At 37.9% G+C, this 26,455-nt stretch overlaps 1 protein-coding gene across 4 annotated transcripts in view; it reads right to left on the reverse strand.

The window, feature by feature from the left end:
- The window catches only part of BLTP3B (bridge-like lipid transfer protein family member 3B), a 61,551-nt gene that overhangs the window by 9,698 nt on the left and 25,398 nt on the right, over window positions 1-26,455 (reverse strand). For all 4 annotated transcript variants that reach the window (XM_026123144.2, XM_026123150.2, XM_026123138.2 and 1 more), the window contains 12 exons: window positions 24,970-25,110; window positions 24,231-24,401; window positions 22,672-22,852; window positions 21,259-21,342; window positions 14,012-14,194; window positions 13,791-13,909; window positions 11,804-11,945; window positions 10,877-11,070; window positions 7,395-8,902; window positions 6,792-6,967; window positions 5,292-5,428; window positions 3,587-3,737 (listed from right to left, as the gene is read on the reverse strand). In XM_026123144.2, coding sequence (XP_025978929.2) covers window positions 3,587-3,737; window positions 5,292-5,428; window positions 6,792-6,967; window positions 7,395-8,902; window positions 10,877-11,070; window positions 11,804-11,945; window positions 13,791-13,909; window positions 14,012-14,194; window positions 21,259-21,342; window positions 22,672-22,852; window positions 24,231-24,401; window positions 24,970-25,110 — 3,187 coding nt within the window. The remainder of the gene's footprint in view (window positions 1-3,586; window positions 3,738-5,291; window positions 5,429-6,791; window positions 6,968-7,394; window positions 8,903-10,876; window positions 11,071-11,803; window positions 11,946-13,790; window positions 13,910-14,011; window positions 14,195-21,258; window positions 21,343-22,671; window positions 22,853-24,230; window positions 24,402-24,969; window positions 25,111-26,455) is intronic.

The following is a 26,455-nucleotide window of genomic DNA, read 5'->3' on the forward strand; positions in this document are numbered from 1 at the left end:
AAGCATTGCTTTCTCTGCCATTAGCAGGAGGTGTGACATCCAGGAAAAAAAAATTTCTTCAGTACAGTGTATCCCGGATGCCTTTAAATAAAGGAAAACCATACTTCTCAGAACTAGTGCTCTTTCTGGATTATGCATCCAGTTTACAAGGCACTTTGTCAAAATTCCAGTATGTCACTGCTGATCACAATACATTTGAGTCACAAGCTTTTTGATATATCAATTCTCTACAGATATACTTAGGCCTCCTGTTAAAGAAAGAAAAGATGTTTGTAGCATGTGAACATAATTTCAAAGGCATTGTTGGTTTGTTGTTAATTGCTAGTGCAATGCTATAACATCCATTCACAGCATTAGTATTTAAGGATTCAGATTCTTGATACTCTAAACCTTATGAAGTACACATCAAAACTGTAGGAACTGGATGACAATTCACTAAGTCACCACAGTGACACTGCTAGGTCAAATTAATTCAAAAAGTTGGCAAATTAGTTTTGAGCCAAGAAAAGTTATGATGGATTAGGTAACATGTCCATGCCAAAGTTACAGTAGACCTTGCATTGGTATCCCACAGATTTCTGCAATAGTCCCTTTTGCCTTCTCCCCAAGATCAATGTGTCTAGATCATCAAAGCCCTTTCAAGATGGGATAATAGAGCACCCGCTTCCTTTAGGAATATATGACTTTCTGGGGTTGCAATGCTGCAGAAATACACACGTATCTGTCAGTGGTAGAGTCAGGGCAGATAAACGTATCATTGACCTGGGCTGATGAAGACCAATGGAGAGAACTGCACGTGGACATACTGAGAATAAGGCCCTCAGCCTCTGTTGTGAACCAATACAGTCTCCCCTTGGCTACCTCTGTGCACAGATGTGCAACAATTGCAGCTATGCCCCCCCTTCATCCTCCAATCCTTCCAATGCTTAAAAAGTGCTGTATCTCACACTGCCCCCACTAAAAAAAAAAAGCAGGCTACAAGAATCAGGTGCCTTTTGTGGCTCTAGCCCAGACAGAAGGGAATTAGGTACTAACAGTCCTTAAATTCTTGAGAAGAAGGGCAACTTCTCTCTTCAGATGGGAAAAGAACAATGATCACTCTCTGTCTAAGAAGTCTCTGTACTGGATTTGGGAAATCTTGTTTCCCTCAAGGATCTACATCTTTTGCATAAATGCAGTGAAAGAAATAAGCAATATGTGCCCTAGGTATTGTGGAACCAGGAAAAAGTGCCTGCAATATTGCTGGAAGAACTCACCAAAGCATAAAAAACTAGAAAAAGAAAAGATTACACAGTCAGTCGCAGTCACTCATGCAGCCAACCTTGGTTGTCTTGTAGTTATCTGAAAGGGGCACAGTCAAGAGAGGATGGAACAGAATCTGGATCAAGCGATTCAGGAGCTGCTAACTGCTGTTCCCTTCTCCTCCAAACATGATGAGGTCTCAGTAAAAGCATTCTCCTTCCCAAAGTATGCCTGCCATACCTGCCCCCCCCACCCCAGGCTTCAGTGGCTACTGCTGCCAGATGTGAGATCTGATGAAGTATCATCCTGTAGGCAGCACCGCAGTGAAGCGCACAGCTGCCACACTGCCCTCAAACTTATTCCAACTACTAGACACACCTTTCCCTTCCCACACCTACTGCACCATTATTTTAGTAGTTTTTAATGGTTATTTTTACCTGGATCACCTTTGCAGATTGTAATTATGGCCAGATTATTCGTTGCTTTATACAGTTCCTCACAGAGATTGTTAGTTGCAATTGTTAATTTAGCACTTGAATAAGTTTTGTAACAGGTCTTGGTGGGGGATTGGTTTTGTCTGGATATTGTTTTTCTCATGCTTTTGCTCATGGGTTCTTTTGGTTGCTCTTTGTTACTGCTAATTCATTTAAACTGTTTCTTTTGATCTCATTCTCAAGTTTTTCCTAACCTTGATCCTACAGAAATCATTTTATTTTTGAATTGTTTTTCTCATTAGTTCTTCTATTAGAAAAAAATGGGGGAGATGGGGAGCAGCAGTGACTGCAGGGGATTCTTGACTAAATACAGAAAGTACAGCCCTAAGGAGAAGAGGAGAGAAGATGCAAGTCATGAAATGAGAGTAACCAGGAATGTAGGGGGAAAAAAAAAAAAAGTGTTACTTACTCTGTCCCACCCATCCAGATACTCACTGGAAACAGGAAGAGTTAGGAAATAGCAGTATTTGGAGACCCCAATCACATTACAACCTTTTGTCCATCAAAATAATCAGGCAGGGCACAAGCCTCTCATAAGCAGCTGAACCAGAGAAAGCAGGTTCTAGTTTCAGATCCACATGAGCAGGAAGGTGCCATGCTCTCACTATTTGTTCCCAGTTGCTTTCACAGTGAGTATGACAGATAAAGCAGGCAAACAGAATTCTGGTTATGAACTGAAGGTCAGCTGTGGGTCTTCCCCACTGGACCTCCCTCTTGCCTTCAGATGTCTGAATGCAATTGCAACATTGTGCAACAGCTGCTCAGGCAGCAGCTCCTGGCAACTGCTCAGCATACCAGTAAACGGGTTCTTTATTTAGGGCATCATAGATTAGACCACCAAGCAGAACTTCCTGAAGAAAATCCGTGCTGCTGCAAGGCTGCAAATAAGTGGCAACCAACTGCTGCTATAGCTGTTTCCTGGGAAAGCAGGTGAGCCAGAAGCAGAAGGCAGGTGCATCAGAGATCGGGCCCAAAAACCCTACAGTGCAACAGAGCTGACATCCAGCAATCCATGTGGAAGGCTGGCAGAGGGGAACAAAGCAAACTGTGACATATAGTGGCATGCCAATAAATCATTCCAAGGGGAAAAAAACAAAACAAAACAAAACACAGTATGTGAACTAGGTTTTCTGGCAGAGAATGCACACATACATACCCATGCCCAAGAACAGCTCTAACTTAATACACTGGTTCTAGTTGGGCAAGTATCTGGCATGAAACCACACCCTGTATTTCAAATTTCTCAAGTTTATAGAAAAATACCTCTCATGACTGCTCATCTTTCCTGATATAGAGTTGGGCTTAACTTTTCTTAAACAAGAGCGTTTAAGTCAGTTTAAACTGTGGGTGTTAATTTCATCTAACAAAATAGATCTTGAAGAAAGGAATAAGCTGTTTTCAGAAACAGTCTTTCAAACCAAGGTATATTTAAACAAAGCATTGTTAGAGCAGTAAGGGTGTTCCAGTTTCATAAAACAGTAACATAGTGTAATGCAATATATTTAATAAAAAAGCAAATGAATCAGGAAAATTCATTGAAATTAATGAAGGTTTTCTGCTTTTTTCTGTTTTACCCCCACTATCAGTAGAGGTTCCATTTTTATTTCCCTCCCACTCAAAGAATGACTATTACAAAAGAAACCAGTCAGAATAGATATCCTAAACCAGCAGATGAAGGATGCTCTTGTACTAACATGAGCACAAAGCTGGTTTTGTGCTTTAAGGCTAATACACTTTTATTTATTTACCAATCAAGGGCATCCATAAAATGACCAGTCACTAATCAGTGGTTACAACAAATGTTCTCAACTCCAATTTCACAGTACTGAGATCTCGTTATTAGTTCTTACCCACAGTTCTGTTGCAAAGATAGTGTCGAACACTGATATTGCCCAGTTGATTTGGTATCACCTGGTTGACCTGAAGACATATTTCTGTATCTTCACCTCTGATATCAATTTCACCATTAACACCAAATATTTGAAAAACCACAACAGACATCTGTCAAAAAAATTAAGATAAAAAATGAGATTATAAATTGAGCTTACATTGGTTATTGTTTATGCAGTTCTGTCTAACCCATTTTTCCCCCAAAAGGAAAAGAATCTTTGTATCCATGAACCTTGCTTGCAGAAAGGCAAAAAGTTTTCTCATTTCTTCTTCTTTTATGCACTCCTCAGCTGCACAATGGATTGCTTGATTGTCTGTACAGAGACAGACACTGGTATTTACAACCCACCAGTACCAACCCAGCACTGGACAGAAAAGTCATAGAAGTGAGACAGACTTCCCCCATTGTGCCAAAGAAGCATGGACCTTCATGGTACTTGAAATTCCCTAGGCATGCACTCAATTTTATGCATATCATAAATACATTCAAGCATTTCAAGTGTTAAATCAGACCAGGGTAAAGTACCAGGATGGACTAACAACTTCAGCAATCTGCATAGTAGTCAGTCCTTTTTCTCTATTTATTGGATTGCAAAATCTTTCATTAAAAGCAGCAGACAGTTTTCAAAAGTCAGTTTTGGTGTCATTTATAGAAGATATACGTTCATCACTAATACTATTTCGGGCTCATTTTTCTAATGATTTTCTAGTTATCTTCTATGAATAGAAAAAAAACATGCCAGCATACATTTGCTTAACATAATCTGCATGAATTCTGTTTTCTCTATTGCCTACATGCACAGATTATTGAAAATTTATTTCAAAGGAACCAATCATTTAAGTAAGTTTTTTCTTTTTTAAATTAAGGTGATTCTCAAATGTTTTAAAGCAAAGGCAGGATTACATGATTAACTTTACCAACAAGGAGAATAGGAAGGCAATAAGCACACAACAGATTTCGGTAAAATCATTGTCTTTCTTTGGGCACACAAACTCTTAGATTTCCAGTTCCTGACCTGAATTATGACAAGAATATAATTTAAGAAGCATTGGTTAGTGCAAAGATCAGCAAAAAATAAGTCGATAGCTAGTCAGAAAAAGTTGGAAGCTGGCATGGCGTTTCAGGGGAAGGATGTCTCTCTACATGCCCTGTTCTTGTATCCTTCTCTAAATACCGGGTACTGTCAATACAAAATACTGGACAGCAGATATCTCTGATATAACCCTGTAGGACAGTCATTAAATTCCTATATGAAAATACTACAGAATCCTACAAGTGCTAAGAAAGCATCTCTGTATGAGAGATGTCAGCTATAGGGTGCTCTCTTAGTTGTACGGACAACTTACAAAGGTCATTTTAAATATCATATTCTACACTTAGAACATAAAAGAACATGATGACATTACAAAATATTGCTACATACTAAAACATTTATCGACAGTTGCTATAGAGGAGATAACAAGGACAGAGAACACTCAGTGTAACTTGGATCATAATCTTCATTTTTACTTACTACAAGTGCATTAGATCTATAGGCTTACATAATGCACCAACAACCCCCCCCCCCCCAACCTACTTGAAAGTTACCTCTAAAAGCATTCATATCTTAGTTCTATTTTAGTGCTTAATTTACTGAAACATGCCATGGATTTCAGTAATATTACCATTTCTTCATTAGTCTCATGGGCATTCTCTGAAGCAGCACTCATGACATCTGGAGATGACCCACCACAATTTTCAGTTACTGCGCCTCTTTCATGGGCATGTTCTGATGGGCTTTGATAGTTTGTGGCTGTAATACCTTCCATACAGACATCAGAAAAAATGTGAAGTTAGCATAGCATAACCTGAATCACTCCTGCATAAATAATAAAGTCATTGTCTGTTACTATATGCATATGTTAACTCATTTTTTAAGATGAGTTAAATGGTTTGTTTATTAAACAAACATTTATGGTTGAACTGCCAAATCCATTCTTCTTACAGAGCATTCAAAATTTTAGATGCTATGCAAGTAAGACAGGATATAGTGACGAAAATGAAATCGAACTGCATATGCACTGTTTAAAAAATTGTGAAGAGCCTTTCTTCTAGTCTGCCACATCACACATTAAACTGATCCAGAAAAAAAAAAAAAAGGTTAAATATTCCAAGTAACTTTATGCCTATATCCCAAAGGCATGTATCTAAATCTGGCTTTACAGCAAATGTTTGCACTTTTATCTTTACAGAAATAAGCTATATATTTTTTTATTTTGTGAGAGTGATCAAGGTAGGTAGTGTTTCCTTGACAACGAGGAAGCATGCAAATTTAACCTGCAGTCAAATATTGTTTAACAAATTAAAGAGACATGTAAAGGTTATTAAAAATGGAAAATTTATTTTCTGGCATACTCCCACATGCATATGCAGGAATACTCCTACAATCCAAATATATATTAAGGTTTGCAAGTGAAGCATTCTTCTCATTACTGCTCAAGACCAAAAAAGAAAACTCACATAAAAAAATATTAAGTTGTTCTTTATTCCAAGTAGAAGTTATCAGAAAGCAGGTACTAGTACAGTCTTACAGAATTACTGTATTGCTGAATTCTTCCCTCAGATTAGGAGCAAAAGCTCACACACAGACAAGCAGAAATTGAACAAGTATCTGCTGTTACACGATCATTACGTAACAACTACTCCATAAGGAACAAGCTGCCAGGGGACTACCAGATGTATCTGCCTGGTAATTAGCATGGCAACTATTAGTGAAAATCCACTTTTTCATCTGCTCTTAAAACTGAAGCTCCTTTACCATTTCAAGCATAACACTAAGATTCAGGGTACAAGTCTGTAAACACTTACAGCCAAAGCAAGTGCCTGTAAGCAGGGAACGGTTCTGCTTAATTCAGGGTTCCAACGCAGCACTGCAATGCTTTTGCTGTCCTCGAGAGGAAAATTAAGTAGCACTTAGTTAGGTAGCACTACTTCAGTAGCACACCCTATGGTTTTCCCTTGAAATGATATGCTGTGAAAATACTTAATATTACTAACTGGTGAATCTAACAAATAGCCCTGTAAAGTATCCAGGATTTGCTGCACTACAATCCTCCTGAGTATTGTTTCAGTAACAAACACCACTTTAATGTATTGCTTAGAAATATTTTCTTAAATCTGTTTACCTTTCTCCAGAAAGCTTTGGCTGTCACTTCCATCACTCTCTATCAAATGTTCCTCTAGCATCATACTATCAACAGAAATGGTATCCAGAGAGACCTGTGATGGACTTCTCTTCATATTCTTGTAAGAAACAGAGAACGCAGGGAGACTGGATGGGCAGCGTTCCTTAGACTTTGCACTTTTAAAATATAAAGACATTAAGAAATTATTAATAAAAATTAAGGAAATTTCATAGAAGTTAATTAAAAATACTCTCCAAGATAGGCAAGATATAAAAGAAAAGATATTAGTATACTATAATCCTTTAGGAAGAAAAAGAGACAAACATAGAAACAGCAGACACTCCTGTAGACATTTGTGTCAATATTTTTCTCAACATGTACTCTGTAACAGGATAACTGAATATTACATAAATAGTTTAAAACAACTAAGAATTCATTTTAGCTCTCACTGAATGCTACTGCGTATCTTCAGAATTTATATACTTTTATAATGTTCATCTACATGTTCACTTCCATTGACAATTATCAATATTATTTGCTTTGTACTTTTAGAAAATATTTTAAAATACCAAGAAAACTGATTTATTGTTAATTCTTCTATACCTTAATGAAGACTGGGAGGCAAACATTTTAACTGAGGTCACTTTTTCTTTGTTGATTTCCAGCTCTTCAGAGTCAAAGGGAGTTTCCATTTCCAAGTCAGTGATTTGATTAGGACAGCCTTCAGTTGTACCTTCCTGTTCATTTAACTTATCTGAGAATGTATTTTTGCCATCTTCTTTTTCAATGAAAAATTCAGCAGAATCTTCTCTCTTATTCAAAATGGTCACCGAATCCCTATGATGCAAGCTACTTTTGTCACTTAGTGGTCCACAGACATCCTCTGAATCACTTCTACTAAAAAGTCCACTGCTTCCTCCTTCACTTGTGTCTCCCAAACCTTTATCTGATGCATCATCTGAAAATGACATTCCTTTCTGAAAATCTGTATTACTGTCTGATTTAAACAAAAGATGATCCATTAAAATGCCTTTGTTAACTTCAGCATTCATAGGCTTACAGTCAGATATGTAATCCAAATTAGTAATACCAGCTTGCACGACCTTATTATTTACTAATTTACTCCCTGAGGTAAGAGCTTCCCCGTTTTCCACAGGGGAGAGATCTGATGCCATGGGACTTTCTTCTTCCACCGCTGGAGACTTACAGGGGTTTCCCTGAGTCAGTGGATGAAGTAATAAGGCTAGTTCTGCACTTTTCAGTAGAATCCCAATGCAGACATCTGTTTGCTTTGCAGGTTTACCTGTCACTGCTTCTACATCATTTCTTAAGTTTTCTAGGAGTAATACAAGGGAATCATGGAGGAACAGCAAAAAAAGATACTGGTAATGATTGATCTGCATGCTTACATGCTTTTGAATATGGACAAGAACATGTACATCTGCATCAGAGGAAGAACTTTCAGACAGTACTCCTGAAGCATCTGATAAATGAGGCATTTGAATACCATTAGTCAAGGGCTCTGTCTCACTGCTATAATATTCCTTTAGAAGTTTTTTGCGTTGCAGTCTATTAGCAAGATCACTAGAGTCACTTTTTGGAATGTTAAAAGCTGTCTGATTACTTGATAAAAGCTCTTTTTGTGACTTTGCAAATCTCACTGGCTGGCAAATCCAAAGTGAAAGTGGGAATGAGTCCACAAAGCTTATTGGTCGGCCTTTCCCACTTTTCGTTCCTTCATAATCTATCCAAAACTGGGAAAAATGCAAGGCCCAAACATCAGTAGCTGCAGATGTCTTTAACGCATACTTATTCAACTTTGGGATGATATAACCTTTATAAATATCATGCATTTTAGTATCTTGTTCATGAGCATGTCTCTGGAAGATTGGATGCAAAAGGTTAAAATTCTGCTGGGACTTAGGAAATGCAGTGAAAGTTCTACTGAAAAATTCACACTCTTTGAAGTTTTGAAATAAAGCTTCCAGATCAGAGTGCCTGCAGTTTGGCGAGTATCTTGTGTTCGTAGCAATCATTTCTGAACTTTGAATGGAAATTGCACGTGGTTGATCTTTATGAATTTCAGGTTTATTTTCAGATGGGATAATGAACTGCAATAAAGAAATACATTTCATCTGGTTATAAAGACATAGGTTAAGAAGGTATACAATTAAAAAAACAAAATAATAGTCATGACAGCTAAAACAAAGGAATACAATTTAAATGTTATGAGAACTCAATTATACTACTATAAGCCATGGATAAATCAGGTTCACAGATTTTGTTTCCTCTCATTTTTAAAAAGGATGTTGTGGCAAAGCTACAATCATCGAAAAACTCAATGTTTATATAAAAACGTCAGGGCCTTAGGCTTTTCTTATCTGAAGGATTTAGACTTAGGACAGCTCTATTAGGTTGAAATGTCCCATGTTTTAGTTCATCTCAGAAATGGGTTTGCAAAAAGTTTCTTCAATTGTTCAAAAATTTTTCAACTCCAAATTTTAATTGCACCATGATTCGTCAGATAAGGCTTTTCACTACACCGAGCGCTATAATATTTTATTTCTACAGTAAGATGTAAGGAAACAATAAACTATGTACTAGCATAGTTAATATTCTTAACATCGCAGAATACAGAATAGGTATTTTGTGACCATTATCTGAAAGTCATACAATAAATGTTTGTCATGATAAAAATAAAAATACACTGCAACTCCTAAAAACATCAGAATATTCCAGTATGAAGAATACATTTTAACTTGCATATCGTTAGCCTGAGTTTTAAAGAAAAAAAATATTCTATGCCTGATCCTGAATCTGATGTTGCTACCATAGACCTTGCCCACACTAGTCTTGCTAGTATCAGTGATACTACCTTCGGTCATAACATCTCCATGCTGGATCTAGAAACATCAAAGTACATAATTAATCCTGAAGACACATGAAAGATGGGAGGGACTAAGCCTCTTCATGTGAATAAAAGGACTCATGTCAAAATAACTAAGTACATAAATATATAATAACTAAATATACAATAACTAAATATTAATCACACTAAAAAAAGACTGATAATTTGCCAAAATGAAAACAATGCAGTTAATAAGACAGGGAAGAAACAATTAGTACGAAGCAGGGTTTGAGAGATTTAAGGGTACTTTTAGTTTTATCCTCTCTTAGTTTAGTGGGCTATTCACATCTAATCATTAAGTATTAGATGAATCTGTATTCATAAGCTGACTGGCTGTTCACTCTCAATAATTATTTTCATTCCATACAAATAATATCCCTTTAAAATTTTACTTAAATATGCACCGAGAACCTTAAAAAGACAATCACCTCTCAGTAAGCTGACTATTTTAGAAACCTTGAAACCTCTCCTGTGGGCACCACTGAAAAGGCTCACTATTTCTTTTGCCTCTGAATCTTGGAAGCAGATGCCCTTGGCAAACCAAGCAAAAAAACACTGCCTGCTTGGTAATACTTCTCCCAAAATGTGAAGACAATGGAAGAAAAATCTGATGTTTTGTTCCATTAACATGGGCCATTCTTCTGGAATAAAGTATCTAGCGAACAAACTCTTGTACTTGAGTTATAGCCAAGGGCTAGTGTGAAACAGAAAATAGTGAGACAAGGTTTTTAAGAAGAGGCTTTCAAATGCACACAGAACTAGTTTCTTTACTCCAGACATTCACTAACAAGACCAAAGAGTTTCAATATCTTACGGCCAGGGGTATAAGGCATTAATACACAGATTGCAATTATGAATTGCTTGCTAGTTAATTCCACTTCAATGCTTGATTCTTTCTTCTACTATGTCAGCTTCACTGAACACAGTGAAGTAAGTTATGTTAGTAATATTCCCACTGAGGTCCGCATTACTAAAAATACTAGGAAATAAATGAAATAGTACAGAAGACAGACATCTGTCTTCAAACTGTCATATTCTGCCTAGCTTTCCTGGGCAGTGTTGCTTACTGCATAGGTTGGCTTGTTTGTTTAAGTTGCCTGGCTAATAGCTTTTCAGAACAAGAGAAAAAGTATTTTTTTCCAAAGAACCACAAAACACTTTATCAATAACAGGTTACCTTTAACATTAGTCCATCAACTCTAACATCAACATGTTCATCTGACTTTGAATTGTCATTTAACTTGTACATGGCCATGAACTGAACAAGAGACTGTTTCAAATCCAGCACAAACTGGTTTAGCCAAAGAATACTTCTCTCATCCAGGGTGAACTGTAAAGCATTCAGCTGGCCATACAAATTTGGACATGGAACTAAAAGAGAAAGCAAAATAAAATCATGAGAACAAATGAAACCTTTAGGGTTCACCTTTTTTGTTTGTTTGTTTGTTTTTTTAAAATGCATGCAGTCTTACATTTTCACCTATATTTTACATGAGAAAAGAAATGGGAATCCGCTCCTCTCATCCTAGGAAAGAATAAACAGGGGATGTCTAAAGTGATACTACTTTCTTTCTCTCATTTCAAACAACCAACTGAATTTTTGAATTTAAAAGCTAATATTAAAATTGAATGGGGTCAGAAGACAAGGAGAGTGTGTCCTCATTACAAAGGGAGGGCAGGACCAAAGAGAGTTGCTGTCTTCAAGTCCCATCCCCAGGAAATCCACTGACATTTCTTCATATAAAACAAGGCCAGCCCCATAACACACTGATAAAAATAACTCTGGCAGATCTTTTCTTGTATCTTAGATAATACTGCAGTAGTTTTACTCCTTTTATGTAGCCAGGTATTGAAAATACAGAAAAAATGCATGTATGTTGCAGAATGAATTTTTTTATGTCTTAGTAAAAATGTTGTGTGTATTTTTGTATTTAAAACATAATGTTTACAAGAATAGGTATTTATAGGGTTTTGCTAGGAGCAAAAATTGTGGAAATGGAGCAGTATTTTGTTCCTTCCAGTGACTCAGTTTTAAAAAGCCATTAACCATTTTCAATTGTCAACCTGCATCAGCATGATTTCAAAAAAAAAAAAAAAGTCTTACTAGGAAAGTCTTTTCCATCTGGGTAGTAATATTCAGTGAATTCAATATGAATAGCTGGCATTTCTGGTGGAAGATAAAGTGACTTTTTATTGCAAGAGATCAGAGTTTTAGGGGAAGAACGACACTGGTCTGCTGTAGAGACCTGTAAAAGATAAAAGATCAATTTCATTAATATATTACATTTTTGTGAATCATTAAATGTTTGTAGTTGCCAAGGCACTGCCCCAGTAGAGTAACACAGTGCACTGCCCTCACATATAGATCTCAAATTACACAAAGTACAGAGACAGCAACAAGCATCTAGTTGCCTTGTAGTAGAAGCAATCTGCATATAAGAGTTTCACAAGAAAACCATAAATTATTAATGGCACCACATCCCCTCCATTCATGTGAGGCAGGAAGCAGCACATCACTTTCAAAGGCGCTCAGTAGAAGCCTAGAATGATCGGATATTTTTATTGCAAAGCCTACAGATCCTGTATAAGCAATTATGCCAGAACAGGGTATATTTGCACAGTGGCCACCCAAAAGGCTGCCATACTCAGATAAGGGTTAGATAAGGCTACCAGATAACTTTTCTGAAGTCCTGGCACTGTCATATGGACAGGTTCCAGTATGTGGGCCAGCCTGGGATTGTATACTGCTAAACAAGCGTTCAGCATACACCTGTCAGTAATGTGTATATTTGGCTATGCCCCAATGTCTACTTGGCAGGAGAAACAAGACAGTATAGAACAGTAATATTCCATTTCTGTTTCCTTCCAACGTAACTTACGAAACAAGAAAAAGATCACCTTTTTATATATAATATATTTGACTTTGAGTTTCCTGGAATATACTCTAGTTTAAAAGGTATGTTGCCAAAAAAAGCTGTTTCATCCAATGCTTTGTATGCCAGATAACTATCTCAAATTAGCAGACTTTTTAATATTAAAAAGTGTATGATGATGTCTACTTTACTTTGTATTAGTCTGGTTGGAAATTGTAAATAGATACCCTTTATAAGCCTGCTTCATATTATGTAGCTGTTTTTAAAACTGCATACATCTCTATTAACACACACAAAAATTCAGAATAATAATACAGATAGATCTACTTAGAAAAATAGCTTTTGTATACTGTACAGAAATAATTACAGTAGAAAAAACTGAAAAGGTAGCTATAAAGGAGGGAGAAGGAGGCAAGCATCTGAAGAACAGCAGAAGGCAAATTAAAACACTAACAGTACAAAATGGTATTATAAAACCACTTCAAACCCAAATACAGACTCCTGGCAACAAGCTGCAACCTCCTACACTGCCAGAAAGGATATGGCAAGAAAATGATTGGAAATAGGTACAAGAACAAATAAAAGACATATTGACTAACAGCACATGCTAAGCATTGTTTTTTTAAGCACCTGAAATTTATAATAGACCCTCTAATATGACTACCATTCTGCATTGGAGGTACACCCCTCCTTGATTCAGTTGCCTTCTCTCTGCAAAGAGAGTGAATCTGGACTACAGCCAACAACTAGAACTATTCACTGCAAAAAATGAAAAAATGAATGGTTAAAAAGAATCCACTCAAAATATCACTGGGGAGAAGGGTAAAACCCTTCAATTAACATTTCTTTTTAAAAGAGTTCAGTGTACTTTGAAAAAGATATCAATACGAAAAGCATGAAATACAAAAACACATACTAAAATACTGGGTACCTAACATAGTACAATGAATGGACAGAATTCTGAATGTCAGGATTTTGGGGACACTAGAACTTGGATCCAAAAGATAACTGCAATAGGGTATCATCTGATAAAGTCAGTAAGAAAATATCCATTTTTTTTTAAACAAAGGAGAAGCAGGCCCATAAAGGTCTCATCCAATAATGAATGGAAAGATTTCTATTAATTTCAGTGGGCTTTGGATCTGCCCCTTAAAAAGCATAGTTATGTAACAGTCAAGGGCAAAGTAGACCCAGTTTTACTAACTAGAAGAAATGTACCTGATATATATTGAAATCTGCAAGTCTAACCACAATAGGACTAGACATCAGTTTGCCCTTTGGTTGTTGGGAAGATACAGAGGAAGCCCTAGATGTTCCTTTCGGTATCTGTTCCTTGCCTGTAGGAAAGAACAGTGATGGAATCATTGAAACGAACAGTTGTCTTTAGAGCAGTTTTAATATTTCATGAAAGTAGAGCATTAGTGATGCAAATAAAGTACCTGTTTGTAGGTTTTCAGGAGATATAGCAGGTGGGGATTTGGTAGGAGAATCTACAGCCTGATCCTTCACAGCCTGCTTAAGCAATTCGACATTGTTTTTGAATTCATTTAATAATTCTTTGGCCCATCCACTTCTGGTTTTAGTGGCATCACTATAATGCATCCAGTGATTGCAGCTGTCTCCTGCAAAGAGGAGGAATTGGGGAAAAATTAATTCTTTCTTTATTTGAAAGTTTGCTTCTGATTGGAAAACTAGTTTTCATTATTTTACAGTTTTTCTTAAAGCTATAATTCCATTGTACCTTGCAATTATATAATAACAGAACTTATACCATACATTATCACAGAAGTTATATATTACATAAAAACAAGTCACACTGCTTCACAAGTTCAGTACAGAAAACAACATAATATTGCCACCTGCCTTTTAAAGCCTCATTGGATATTTCCAGATGGGAGAAATTTCATGATACATTTGTTTGATACAGGAGAACATACAAAAAATCTGTTTTACTGAAAAAAAGTAGGAGCAAATAACAGAAGGCAGTTTCCACACTGTTTCCAAACCGTTCTTCCTGCCAGAACTATGTCCTAAGAAGTTCCTGCTCCCTTTTCAGGAATGTATTCATTTTGTCTTAGCTTTCTAGCATCCTCATGGTATACAACCAGTAAGATAAGTTTAATCAATGCCTCAGTCCTTGAGCTGAAAAATCAAGCCCAGCTGACATTTTTTTTTTCATTTGTAACATCCTTCTGCTGCTAAAGCATTTAAAGTTCTGAAAGAATCTGAGATCTCTTCAAACAGTCCTTGTAAAGACAATCTGCTAACCTGTTCAGTAAAAAAGGACACAATACAAATAACATCCTATCAGAAAGTACAACAGTCTTTAAACATCAGCATGTAAAAGCTTACTTCATTTGGGACTTAATGAAGCTTCAGAAAGTGACACTGGAAATGAAGAGATATAGTGACCATTAAAGTAAGAAAATGTCTGGGGAAAAACAATGCTGATTTCAAGTCTAAAGGCAAACATTTTAGCATGGAAGACTTCCTAGCTGGGAATAAAGAGAGTAGAGAGGAAAAAAAAAAAAAAAAGTGAGAGGACACACATGCATTAGATTCAGGTCCCTGAAGCTGCAGTTTTCCAAACCAATAGATTAATAAAATATATAACGGAACTTCCAAAAGAAAATCGTGCATTATAAAGCACTAGAAAACACTTCAGTCTTTTATCTAGAGGGCATATAGGGCATAGGACTATAGGGCAATGCTCAAGGGCATAAGGGGCCAGGTGGTGTTCTCTTCAATCCTCCTGGTGAGAGTAAAGGGCTTGAGGAGGAGTGGGTGGATCCTACAAATGAACAATTGGTTGCACAGCAGGTGTCCACAACAGGGTTTTGGTTTCTATGACCACAGGACACTCCTGGAGGATTAAAGACTGCTTGGAAGAGATGGGATTCACCTGTCTAAAGTGGGGCAAAAGCATCTTTGCCATCAAGTTGGCCAACCTGGTAAGAGCAGCTTTAAACTAGGAATGATGTAGGAAGGGAGGATGACCAGCAATCAAGGGAGGAAGCAGTGGACCAGGCTGGTGACCAAAGGCTGCAGGCTGATGTGAAGAGAAGGGATCTGGTAATTAAAAGAAAAAAAAAGAAAGAAAGAAAAAGAAAAAAAGAAAAAAAAAGGCTGAAAATACCCCAAGCATGGGCATATAAATAAGGAAGTGCCTACAGGACAACATTACTGGGAAAGTTCTGAGCAGTCAGTACAACTGGGTGCCTCTCTGATGTGCCTGTAAACTAATATATACAGCATGGGGAACTAACAGGAAGAATTAGAAGTCTGCATACCGTTGCATGGCTATGATCACACTGAGATCATGGAGACATGGTGGGACAGTTCACATGATGGGAGTGCTGCAATGGATGCTCTTTAGGAAGGACAAGCCGGGAAGGCAGGGAGGGGGAATTGCCCTTTATGTGAGAGAGAGGTGGGAATGCCTGGAGCTCTACCTTGGGATGGGTGAGGAGTCAGCTGAGAGCTTATGAGTCAGTGGGCAGACCAATGCAGAGGATGTTGTGGTGGGTGTCTGCTGTAGACTGTCTGATCAGGAAGAAGGTGAGGCCTTCTTCAGACAATGGGAAGGAGCCTCACTGTCACAGGCCCTGGTCCTCATGGGGAATTTGAACCACCCTGATATCTGCTGAAGGGACAATACAGCAGGGCACGAGCAATCCAGGTTTCTGGAGTGCAGGGGTGATAACTGACAACAGGTGATCAAAGAGGCAATGAAGGGAGATGCTCTGCTGGATCTATTTCTTACAAACAGGGAAGAACGGGGTTGGACATGTGGAAGTCAGATTTTTGCCTATTCAGGTTCTGCTTGGAAAAATTCTATGGGATCTGGCCCTGGAGAGCAGAGGGGTCCAGGAGAACTGGTTGATTTTCAAGGATCACCTTCTCCAAGCTCAAGAATGGTCCATCCTGATGAGCAGAAAATCAAGCAGGAGGCCTGTATGAATGAACAGGGAGCTCCCAACTGAAACATAAAAGAGAACAGTATAGAAGGTAGAAGTAAGGACAAGTGACACTGGAGGAATACAGAGACCCTGTCTGAGCATGCAAGGATGGAGTTAGGAAAGCCAAAGCACATTAGCACTGAATCTGGTAAGGGACATGGAACAGTAACAAGAAAAGCATCAGCAACAAGAAGAAAACTAGGGAAAATGTGGGTCTGCTGCTGAATGGGGCAGAGGACCTGGAGACAAAGGACACGGAAAAGGCCAGGGTACTCAATCCCTTCTTCACCTCAGTCTTCACTGGTAAGACCAGCCTTCAGGAACTGGGACTGTTCAGCCTAGAGAAGAGAAGACTGAGAACAGAAGACTGTTCTTGTCAATGTGTATAAGTACCTGAAGGGAGGGTATAAAGAAGATGGGGCCAGACTCTTTTCAGTGGTGCCCAGTGACAGGAGGTAATGGGCATACACTGAAACATGAGAAGTTCTGTCTGAACACAAGGAAAAATCTTCTTTACTGTGAGGGTTAACAGAGCACTGGAACAGGTCACCCAGAGAGATTGTGGAGTCTCCATCCTTGGAGACTTTCAAAAGCCGTCTGGACATGGTCCTGGGCAACATGCTCTAGGTTACCCAGCTTGAGCAGGAGGGTTCGGCTAGATGATCTCCAGAGGTTCCTTCCAACCTCAGCCATTCTGAGATTCTGTGAATCTCAGGCCCCTGAGAAGAATGACAAAGTCTGGAGCAAGGAAAACTTACCCTCAGTAGGGGAGCATCAACTTGGGAAACATTTAAACAGATTGGACATACACAAGTCCATGGGCCCTGATGGGAGGCACCCACAAGTGCTGAGGGAGAGGGCCCATGTCATTGCAAGGCCACTCCTGATTATCTTTGAAAGGTCATGGTGACTGGGAGAGGTTCCTGAGAACTGGAAGAAAGCAAATGCCACTCCTATCTTCAGGAAGGGCAAGAAAGAGGATCCAGGGAAGCACAGGCCAGTCAGCCTCACCTCGATCCCTGGGAAGGTGATGGAGCAAATAATCCCGGAAACCCTCACATATTAAACATATTAAGGACAAGAAGGTGACTGGGAGGGGTCAGCATGGATTTATGAATGGGAAATCATGCTTGACCAACCTGATACCTGAGCCTTCTACGATGAAGATGGCTGGCTTGGTGGAAAAGGGGAAAGCAGTGGATGTTGTTTATCTCAACTTCAGCAAGGCTTTCAACACCATGACATCCTCATTGACAAACAGAGGAAGTACAGGCTCGATTAGGGGACAGTGAAGTGGCCTGGAAACTGGCTGAACTTCCAGGCTCAAACAGTTGTGATCAGCAGCACAAAGTCCAGTTGGAGGCTGGTCATTAGTGGTATACCCCGTGGGTTGATACTGGAGCCAATTTATCTTCATCAGTGACCTAGATGAAGGGACAGAGTGCACCCTCAGCAAGTTTGCAGATGATACAGAACTGGGAGGAGAGGCTGATACAACAGATGGTTGGGCTGTCATTCAGCGGGACCTCAAGAGGATAGAGAAATGGGCAGAGCAGAACCTCATGAGGTTCAGCAAAGAGAAATGCCAAGTCCTGCACCAAGGGAGGAATAACTCCATTCACCAGCACATGCTGGGGGCTGACCAGCTGGAAAGCAGCTTTGCAGAAAAAGACCTGGGGATCCTGGTGGACACCAAGTTGACCATGAGCCAGCAATGTGCCCTTGCAGCAAAGGCCAAAAACATCCTGGGCTGCATTAGGCAGAGCATTATCAGTAGCTCAAGGGAGGTGATCCTTCCTCTCTATTCAGCCCTGGCGAGACCACATCAGGAGTGCTGTGTCCAGTGCTGGGCTCCCCAGTACAAGAGAGACATGGACATACTGGAGTGAGTCTACTGAAGAGCCATGAAGATGATTAAGGGATTGGAGCATCTGTCATAGGAAGAGAGGCTGTGAGAACTGGGACTGTTCAACCTGGAGATGAGAAGGCTCAGCGGATCTTAACAATGTGTGTATATATCTGATTGGACAGTGTAAAGACGACTGAACCAGACTCTTCTCAGTGGTGTCCAGTGACAGGGCAAGAGGAAATGGGCACAAACTGAAATACAGAGAATTCCATTTAAATATAAGAAGCAGCTCTTTTATTGTGAGGGTGATCAAACATTGGAACAAGTTGCCCAGAGAGGTTTTGGAGTATTTATCCCTGAAAATATTCAAAACTTGACTGGACATGGTCCTAGGCAGCCTGCTGTAGCAGACCCTGCTTCAAGCAGGGGAGTTGGACCAGACAATCTCCACAGGTCCCTTCCAACCTCAACTGTTCTATGATTCTATATACGGAAATATATTTACTTGTGCAAAGTGAAAGGATAGGCCAGAATGTAACAAGAAAACAGAAATGAAGCCAAATGAATTTGTTACAGGTCGTCTAGAAAGAAAATGCTTCCCATTTGTCTCAATATATCAGCTTGGTCAAAAATTTCCTGTGCTGCAAAATGTCCTGTATCATTGGAAAGCAGCTGCTTTTTCTGATCATCATCTAGCAACATTAATCAGCTACATAAAAAATGGATCTGGATAAAAGTTTCTGTGACAGAAGGTGTGGGAGGATTAGTTATGTGATGGGTTGCTATACAGACAGGTTTACAACATCCAAGAACCTGAACAGTCTAGCTTATGCTAGGATATCACAGCTAGTAGACCCACATCCTGCTTCATTTTCCTTAAAGTACTATAAATCATAGCTATTGTTGGAAGGATTGAAGCTGAATGGATTAGAAATTTATCCTACAAGAATTATGCGTCAGGGTCCCATTAGAGTTCCTACTGGCATCTGTCACAAAATAAATAAATAAATAAATAAATGAATGAATAAATGAATAAATCAATCAATCCACAAGAACCCCATCTGCAGAGATGATTGATTGTTGAGGGCTTTTCTTCCTTGAAGAGCTAATTGCGATTCCCAGGAAGGCTACACCAAAAGAGACATCTCTAAGCATTACATAGGCCAGAGAGGTACAAAACTAGAAAACAGTCTAATGACAATCTCAAAGGTGCAAAGCTCTTTCCTCCCTGCCCACTGTTGTAGAGAATCAATATGGTGGTATCCTTAAGCACATACCATTGCGTGGCCTCTGCTTACAGGTAGGAATGCTTTCTTATCAGATGATAGCCACAGATTCAGCAGTGTATATAACCACAATAGCTACATGGGTAGACAACTACCTGTGAACCTCCAAAATTAGTATGTGCTCTTCTTCCTTTGAAGAAAGTCTCTCTCCTATGATGATGGCTTGCCCATAGAATTACCACACCGTTCTATAACAGTGAGAAGGCAACAGCTTACAGCAGAGGAAGAAACTTTACAGCATGTTCCTCCCCACCTTACTGGGCCAAAGAGAAAGACCTTTGACAGTTTTTTCTTATAGCTTATTAATGAGAACTTGAGTTCTGTTACTTAAACATATTTGTATAGAACACCATTTAAGACTGCAGGAAAACACTGTCTTTAGAGGGACCATCTTTGTTCTGCAGATGATCTTTGCCAGCTCTGGTTTCATGCAGTGGGAGTCATGTCCCATGTAGCCATTATCTAAGAACATCCTTAGTGAGCTTCTAAATTGCCTGTCTAAGAGCCTACAGTGGATACTCCAATCTTGCTAAGACTGGCCAAATGAGTTCTTCAAAATTCCTAAACTGTCTATCTGGGTCACACACTATTTGTTAGAATCCTTCCAAAATGAACAACTTTGGTATTATTTATTTATTTCCCTTGCTCTCTATGTCTTCTCAGAGGAGAGCTCATAGAAAAAACAAATAGTGAGATCAGGCTCTCACCTAGATATAGCAGAAGTGACACTACGTGAGAAACATAGCTGGGTCACAAGACAGGTCTATGTTAAAACCCAGTAACTTCAAGTCCACCTTTATAGGAATGGAAACCAGCATCGCATACATCAAACCATGCTGCACCAATCTATAGCAGGAAAAGAATACTGTTACTCTTAAATATACACAGCCATAGAAGAGAATATGCTATCTGAACCACACTAAATTGCAATACAATCTGTAAGGTGCAAAAACCATACTTCTGAGTCAAGTATATTAAGTTTTCTGAAAAATGCATTTACAAGGAATGATTTTTAAGAAATGCTTGTTTGGAATTTACTAACAGTTGTTTAATGGCAATTCCCTAAAAACTTAGCAAAAGGCTACACAGCTGACTACACACTAGCAGTTTGTTCAACAAAAAATAAAAACGAAACACTGTTTGGGAATAGCGACAAAATAATAGACTTCTATGTGGAAAACAGTCTGCTAGATGAGAAGACTGCATCTGACTCCAGCAAATATCTAGAGAACTCACAATCCGCTGTACCCTGCCTTCCCTGTCAACACACAATTCTTTTCATGTCAGAAATGTTTATGCATTTTTGTTGACTAAGCAAAATAGTGAACAGGAAAATTGTTTGCCCTAAAATAGCTCATTTACAGGAATTGAACTGGTTTCTAGGTTGTTGGGTTTGGGTTATCTTTTGTCATTTTGTTTGTTTGTTTGTTTTACGCACAGAAAGAAACAGTCTTTTGTCCCTGATGTAAAAAGGTGTACATCTCAAATGCTTACAATGTTATCCAAGCCACAAATCATAAATATGCAAACAAATTCAGTATTTAAGCAACATATACACTTACAGATTAATTGTGAAACACTCACTTTCATACCTGCTTTGTGAAATGGATAATAGTCCACTGTTAAATAGCTGAAGGAAAGCTGCATGGCCCCTCCTGTAACACGTCTATTTGAGTCTGTAAAATAAAATAATGCTCAGCTCTGCACATATTATATTTAGAACATAAGTTCTTGTACTCATGCTTTCCTTGGAACATCTAAAATCTCTTCCTCCCTCCCCTCTATCTGCTCTTCTCACAACCTTATTATCTTCCCTCAAAATTTTCATTCAGAAGGTCTTTGCTGGTCTCTAAAGATCAGCTTGTAGAACTCTGTTCTGTGATCAGTCACTAGTAAAAAACTGCATACTGTTGCTACAAAAAAATAAATACAATTCTTTGCAGACAAATTACTGCAATTTTTCTGCAACAGAACTTTTTGTACTGAATATATGATTATGATCATTCAAAACCAGCAGACTTACTTTCAAAAACATTGTAAATATTATTCCATTTCTTATTCGTCAAATATTATTTCAGTGAAGAGGGCTTCTGGGACTCCCCTGTTGTGGTTTTTTCCACTGCTAAATTTAATCTTCATGGCCAAAAATACTGGATCAAAAAAGAGGTCTCACTAAGCACTATAAATCCCAACTTCAGTAGATACACTACATGTAGAAAAATACATCTCTAACCAGTAGATTTCACGCTTTGGTGTCAAGTATCTTCTCTAAAGGGAAATAAGTACATTCACTAAGTCTTAAGTTTTTCATTCATTTTTGTTCAGCAGACTTGTACCCTTGTAATTGGCTACACATTTCCTAGTAACTAGACAGCTCCTTGAATACACACTGATTAAAAGGAAAAAAAAAAAAAAGTCATTTGTCTTCTTTTTTCCAATTGTAAATATTGTACAGTGCAATAGCCTTTCATTAAAAACAAGCAGGCAAAATTGTAAGGCCTTGGAAAACTTGTTTAGTTCTTTCAATTTGCTGCAGAGCCTCCTAAACTTTCTAAATTAGTAATGCCAAGAGGACTGCTCTTTAATTAGTCCAAACTGTTTGTATTTTATAAGGAATATTACAGAAGAAGATTGAACAGGGAACATTTCAAGCCACAGTAACATTGCCACTACATTCTCGATAACCTAGTTAGTTCGTAAAATAAAAGAAAAACAAGAGTAACAGTCCGACAGGACAGAATCTGTTTCTAGAAGACAGAAAAAACACTGAAGCTATTATCACTATATTTATTCTAGACTAATTATATAACAATAAAGAAATAGAAGTCCTGATAGAGGCATCTAGCCAACTTTAGGTATGCCTGGAGATTCAAGAAAAAAATTCTGAATATAATTCTAAAATAAAAAAAGAAGCTATGTTAACATTAGTGGGTTCCTCAAAATGTCTTTTAAAGAAGATTATGTACTATATAGACATTACAAAAAAACCACAAAAAAACAGTTACCTTTTTCTTTAGAATGGATATCATCACATATATGTAGGTCCAAATGGGAAATTACTAAGTGATGAGAAGTTTCCTTAACATCAAAATCATTAAACAGCTTTACAATTGCATCATTTTGATCGGGTGCTGCTGTTGTCTGGTGTGCTTTCACCTGCTGAGAGCTGGGTGCGGGGGCAGAGCTCTGAAAATATTTAGTCACATCACTTTGCAGAAGTTTATCACTTTACAGAAGTTTATCCTTTAAGTTAATTTCAAGCATAAGTATACTTTTACTTACTCAAAATAGATCTTTCAAATACAGAAAAACTGCACCTTACGTATTCACCCTGGATCATTTATCAGTGCTATTTTACAGTACAACTAAGTAGAGCTAATAGCTGGCTGTCACAAAGAGGCAATTCCACTCCATCCTCCATCCTTTCTTCCTCCCATGCTTACGTCCACTCTGTCACTTGTAGCACTGATATATTCTCTTACTGCTTTTGCAAGCTGTTCAGGGAACTAAACTGGCAGAAAAACATTCATTTTTTTGCTGGGCTAGTTTCTGCCAGTTTAGTTCCCCAGACAGCATCGCTATAGGGTCAAGTGTGAGACAGTGCCAGCATCAGGGAATTGGTGAGATGCAAGGAGAGGGAACTGAAGAATCAGGACTTCCTGCTCAGTAAAAAGCTAACCATTAGATAGTTTTAATTGAACTGTCGCATCACACTATTAAGTCACTGTGACCACAAGAACTGAACTCTCCATTATAGTGTGCTAGCTTTATTGCAAAAGATTACACACAAATGTCTTCATTTAGTCAGCCTCAGTAATAAATTGTGGTTTTCTAGTTTGTTTGTTTGTTTGTTTTTAATAGGGCTATCTTTTATCAGTGCATTTGTCCTGCTTCTTCACAGACAAGAACAGATTCCTCCCCTCAAAACACTTGCAAACAAAGCCCAGTTGGTCCAGTCTGGCATATGTGCTTACAGGAAACAAAGATTTACATAAAAGAATATCTTACATGCAGCATCAATATCATATCTATGCCAGCAGACACATGATAAAAGTAGAATTATTTTTCACTATATATTCCAACAAGAGAGCCGCAAAAAGGAAAGCTCTCAAAACATAATTTTTAAGTACCTTGAACACTTAAACTGGATAAGCACTTTAAAACATTACAGTAATCGTATCTGTCTACACATTAAGGTTATTTTCCTATCTTTCTTAAAATTATTTTAAAATTCATAACCAGCAAATAGTTGAGAGCAAATTCAACTGGATTTACTAAACTATTAACCAACGGTTAAAATAAATACAGAATAAATATTCTATACATGGTTAAAGAAATATAACTTTTTCTTTCCTGTAATTGACATCAATACACACATCCTGTAAAGTAAACTCTCTTTTAGGCTACTGTGATTCACTCCCAAAGTGATTTAAGATATATACTTGAAAGACAGTAAGTAACTTAACATTCTCTCCTAAATAAAACTAACACAAAAATCATACTGAGTTATATTTTAGAATAGCTACATTTGATAACAATGTACTGGGGAAATCAATTATCATACCTGTGCTGTTTCAGAAGCCAAGCTTTTTCTCTGTTCAGTTGACTTCTCTATGGCTTCACTAAGAGATTTGGCATACTGCACCATGGCTTTCAATTGGGAATCAGTCAAAACCCATAGCAAATCATCCAGAATCAGAACCAGTTTTGATGCCACTACGTTACAATCCTTTAACTGCAGGATAAAAATTTAAACAAGTTACATGGGAACCTAAATACTTCTTATACTAAATGCAAGAAAAAAAGCTGACTGTAAATACCACATTTCATAAAATGTGAATTTCTTCCATATAAACAAATAAATAAAAACACCATTTATTTTAAATGGCATTCTTCTTAATAACTAAAAATGCCTAAAATGTATTATAGCACCTATATTTGTGTCTCAATTTTTATTTGGGCAGAGTGCATTGGCTATTAAACTGATTTTTTTAATCTAACTGTAAGCAATGCAAATATTGTCTGAATCTAGAGAGGTAAGACAACAGACATCATAAATAAAGCTCCCTGGGTAGAATGATTCACCAGTAAGACCTGTGCAAGATATTCAAAATCTGCCTGCAATATTTCTTGCAATATTTCCATGATCTTACTGATTGTATTTTCTCAAAAGTTAGTTTAGGGAATTCTACATTTTACACGGCCTAAATTTAAAATCTTCACTATGTATATACACATACAGAGAGCACAAGTTAAATATGAATTCATAAAATAATAAAAGATTTAAAAATTTTCAAGTTTACCCTTCGTTTAAGCGTGACCCTGATTTTTGATTGGTTGGTAATCAGTCGAACTGGTGCACTCATGATTTCATGCTTAGAGCTCTGGATTGCATCTGCCTCTATTCTGATCATCTGCCAGTTGATTTCTTTAAAAGTCAAAACCTTTAAAGAGATGGAGAGAAAAAAAAACATTTATGCAATATGTCAGTCTACTTGTCCATAAGCATATGCAAGTATGCATGTGTGTGTACGTGCATGCATGTGTGTGAGAACAGAACATTTTTTGTGTATTTCACTTACAGGCATTAGGAATTCAAGCCCTGATCCTGCTCTCTACCTTCAGTATGTCACAGAAATGTGAGGCAAGTTCCAAGCAGGCAGAGGTAACAAGCAGCATAGTTGCTTGCAAAATAAGGGTAGTATTTCATATGTGAAATTTATTATTTATGTAACTTCCAGCTTCTATAAAATACTCAGAAGAAAATAAAGGTCACAATTATTGCATACTACATTATTTCATAGAGGAGAAATAAAGAAGACTGTGTATTGTATTTTCAAAATACTAAATCCTAGTATATATGAACAGAGTTGAGAGGGAAGCAAAGCTACTGGAAGGGAGAAGTTTTTTGGAGTGTTCTGTTTTAATTAAGAGAGAAGGTTAAACACTAAATACATCGTATGCAATGCAAAGACTTTGAAGCCATGAGATGGCTTCTAGAAGTTGCTGCAGGCAAGTATTAAAATAATAATAACAAGAATAACAAGTAGAGCTGGATACTGAAAGTCAAATATCAGACAGATGAGAGATTGTCCAACAGCAATCATCAAGGAAGACATCAAATGAATGAGACATCAAGAGGAAAAAGAATATTAATTCTAGTTTCCCGGAAACTCCTTCCTACATTACTGTTTGAAGAAAAAGGATCAGCTGGGGAAAACAGTAAGAGGGAAGAATCTGTTTGGTATATGCGTTTTTTTTTTTTTTTTTCAGCTGTCATTCTCCTCTCATTGACATTTTGCAAACCTTGAAGCCTGCGTCTTGGGAAAATAAGAAGAGAATGGAGTAGAAGAACACACCAACTGTGTTTGGCAAGGAGGTACACATACACATAATGAAGGCACAGTGCAAAGTCACCTGAGAAGTACTATCTGTGGAAAAATCTGTGTCCAATTCTTGGCTCCCCCAGTACAAGACAGGCATGAATTTACTGCAGCGAGTCAGGTGAAGGGCCACAAAGATGATTAAGGGATTGGAGCATCTCTCATATGAGAAGAGGCTGAGAGAATTGGAACTGTTTAGCCTAGAGAAGAAAAGGCTTAGGGGAATCTTATCAATGTTTATAAATATCTGATGGGAGGGTGTCAAGAGAAGGGGGCCAGACTCCTTTCAGCGGTGCCCAGTGGCAGGACGAGAGGCAACGGGCACAAACTCAAAACACAGGAAGTTCCATCTGAACAAAAAAAACGTAAGTCTTCACTATGAGGGTGGTTGAACCGGGCAGGTTGC

The sequence above is a fragment of the Dromaius novaehollandiae genome, chromosome 1 (assembly GCF_036370855.1).
Source record: "Dromaius novaehollandiae isolate bDroNov1 chromosome 1, bDroNov1.hap1, whole genome shotgun sequence".
NCBI lineage: Eukaryota > Metazoa > Chordata > Aves > Casuariiformes > Dromaiidae > Dromaius > Dromaius novaehollandiae.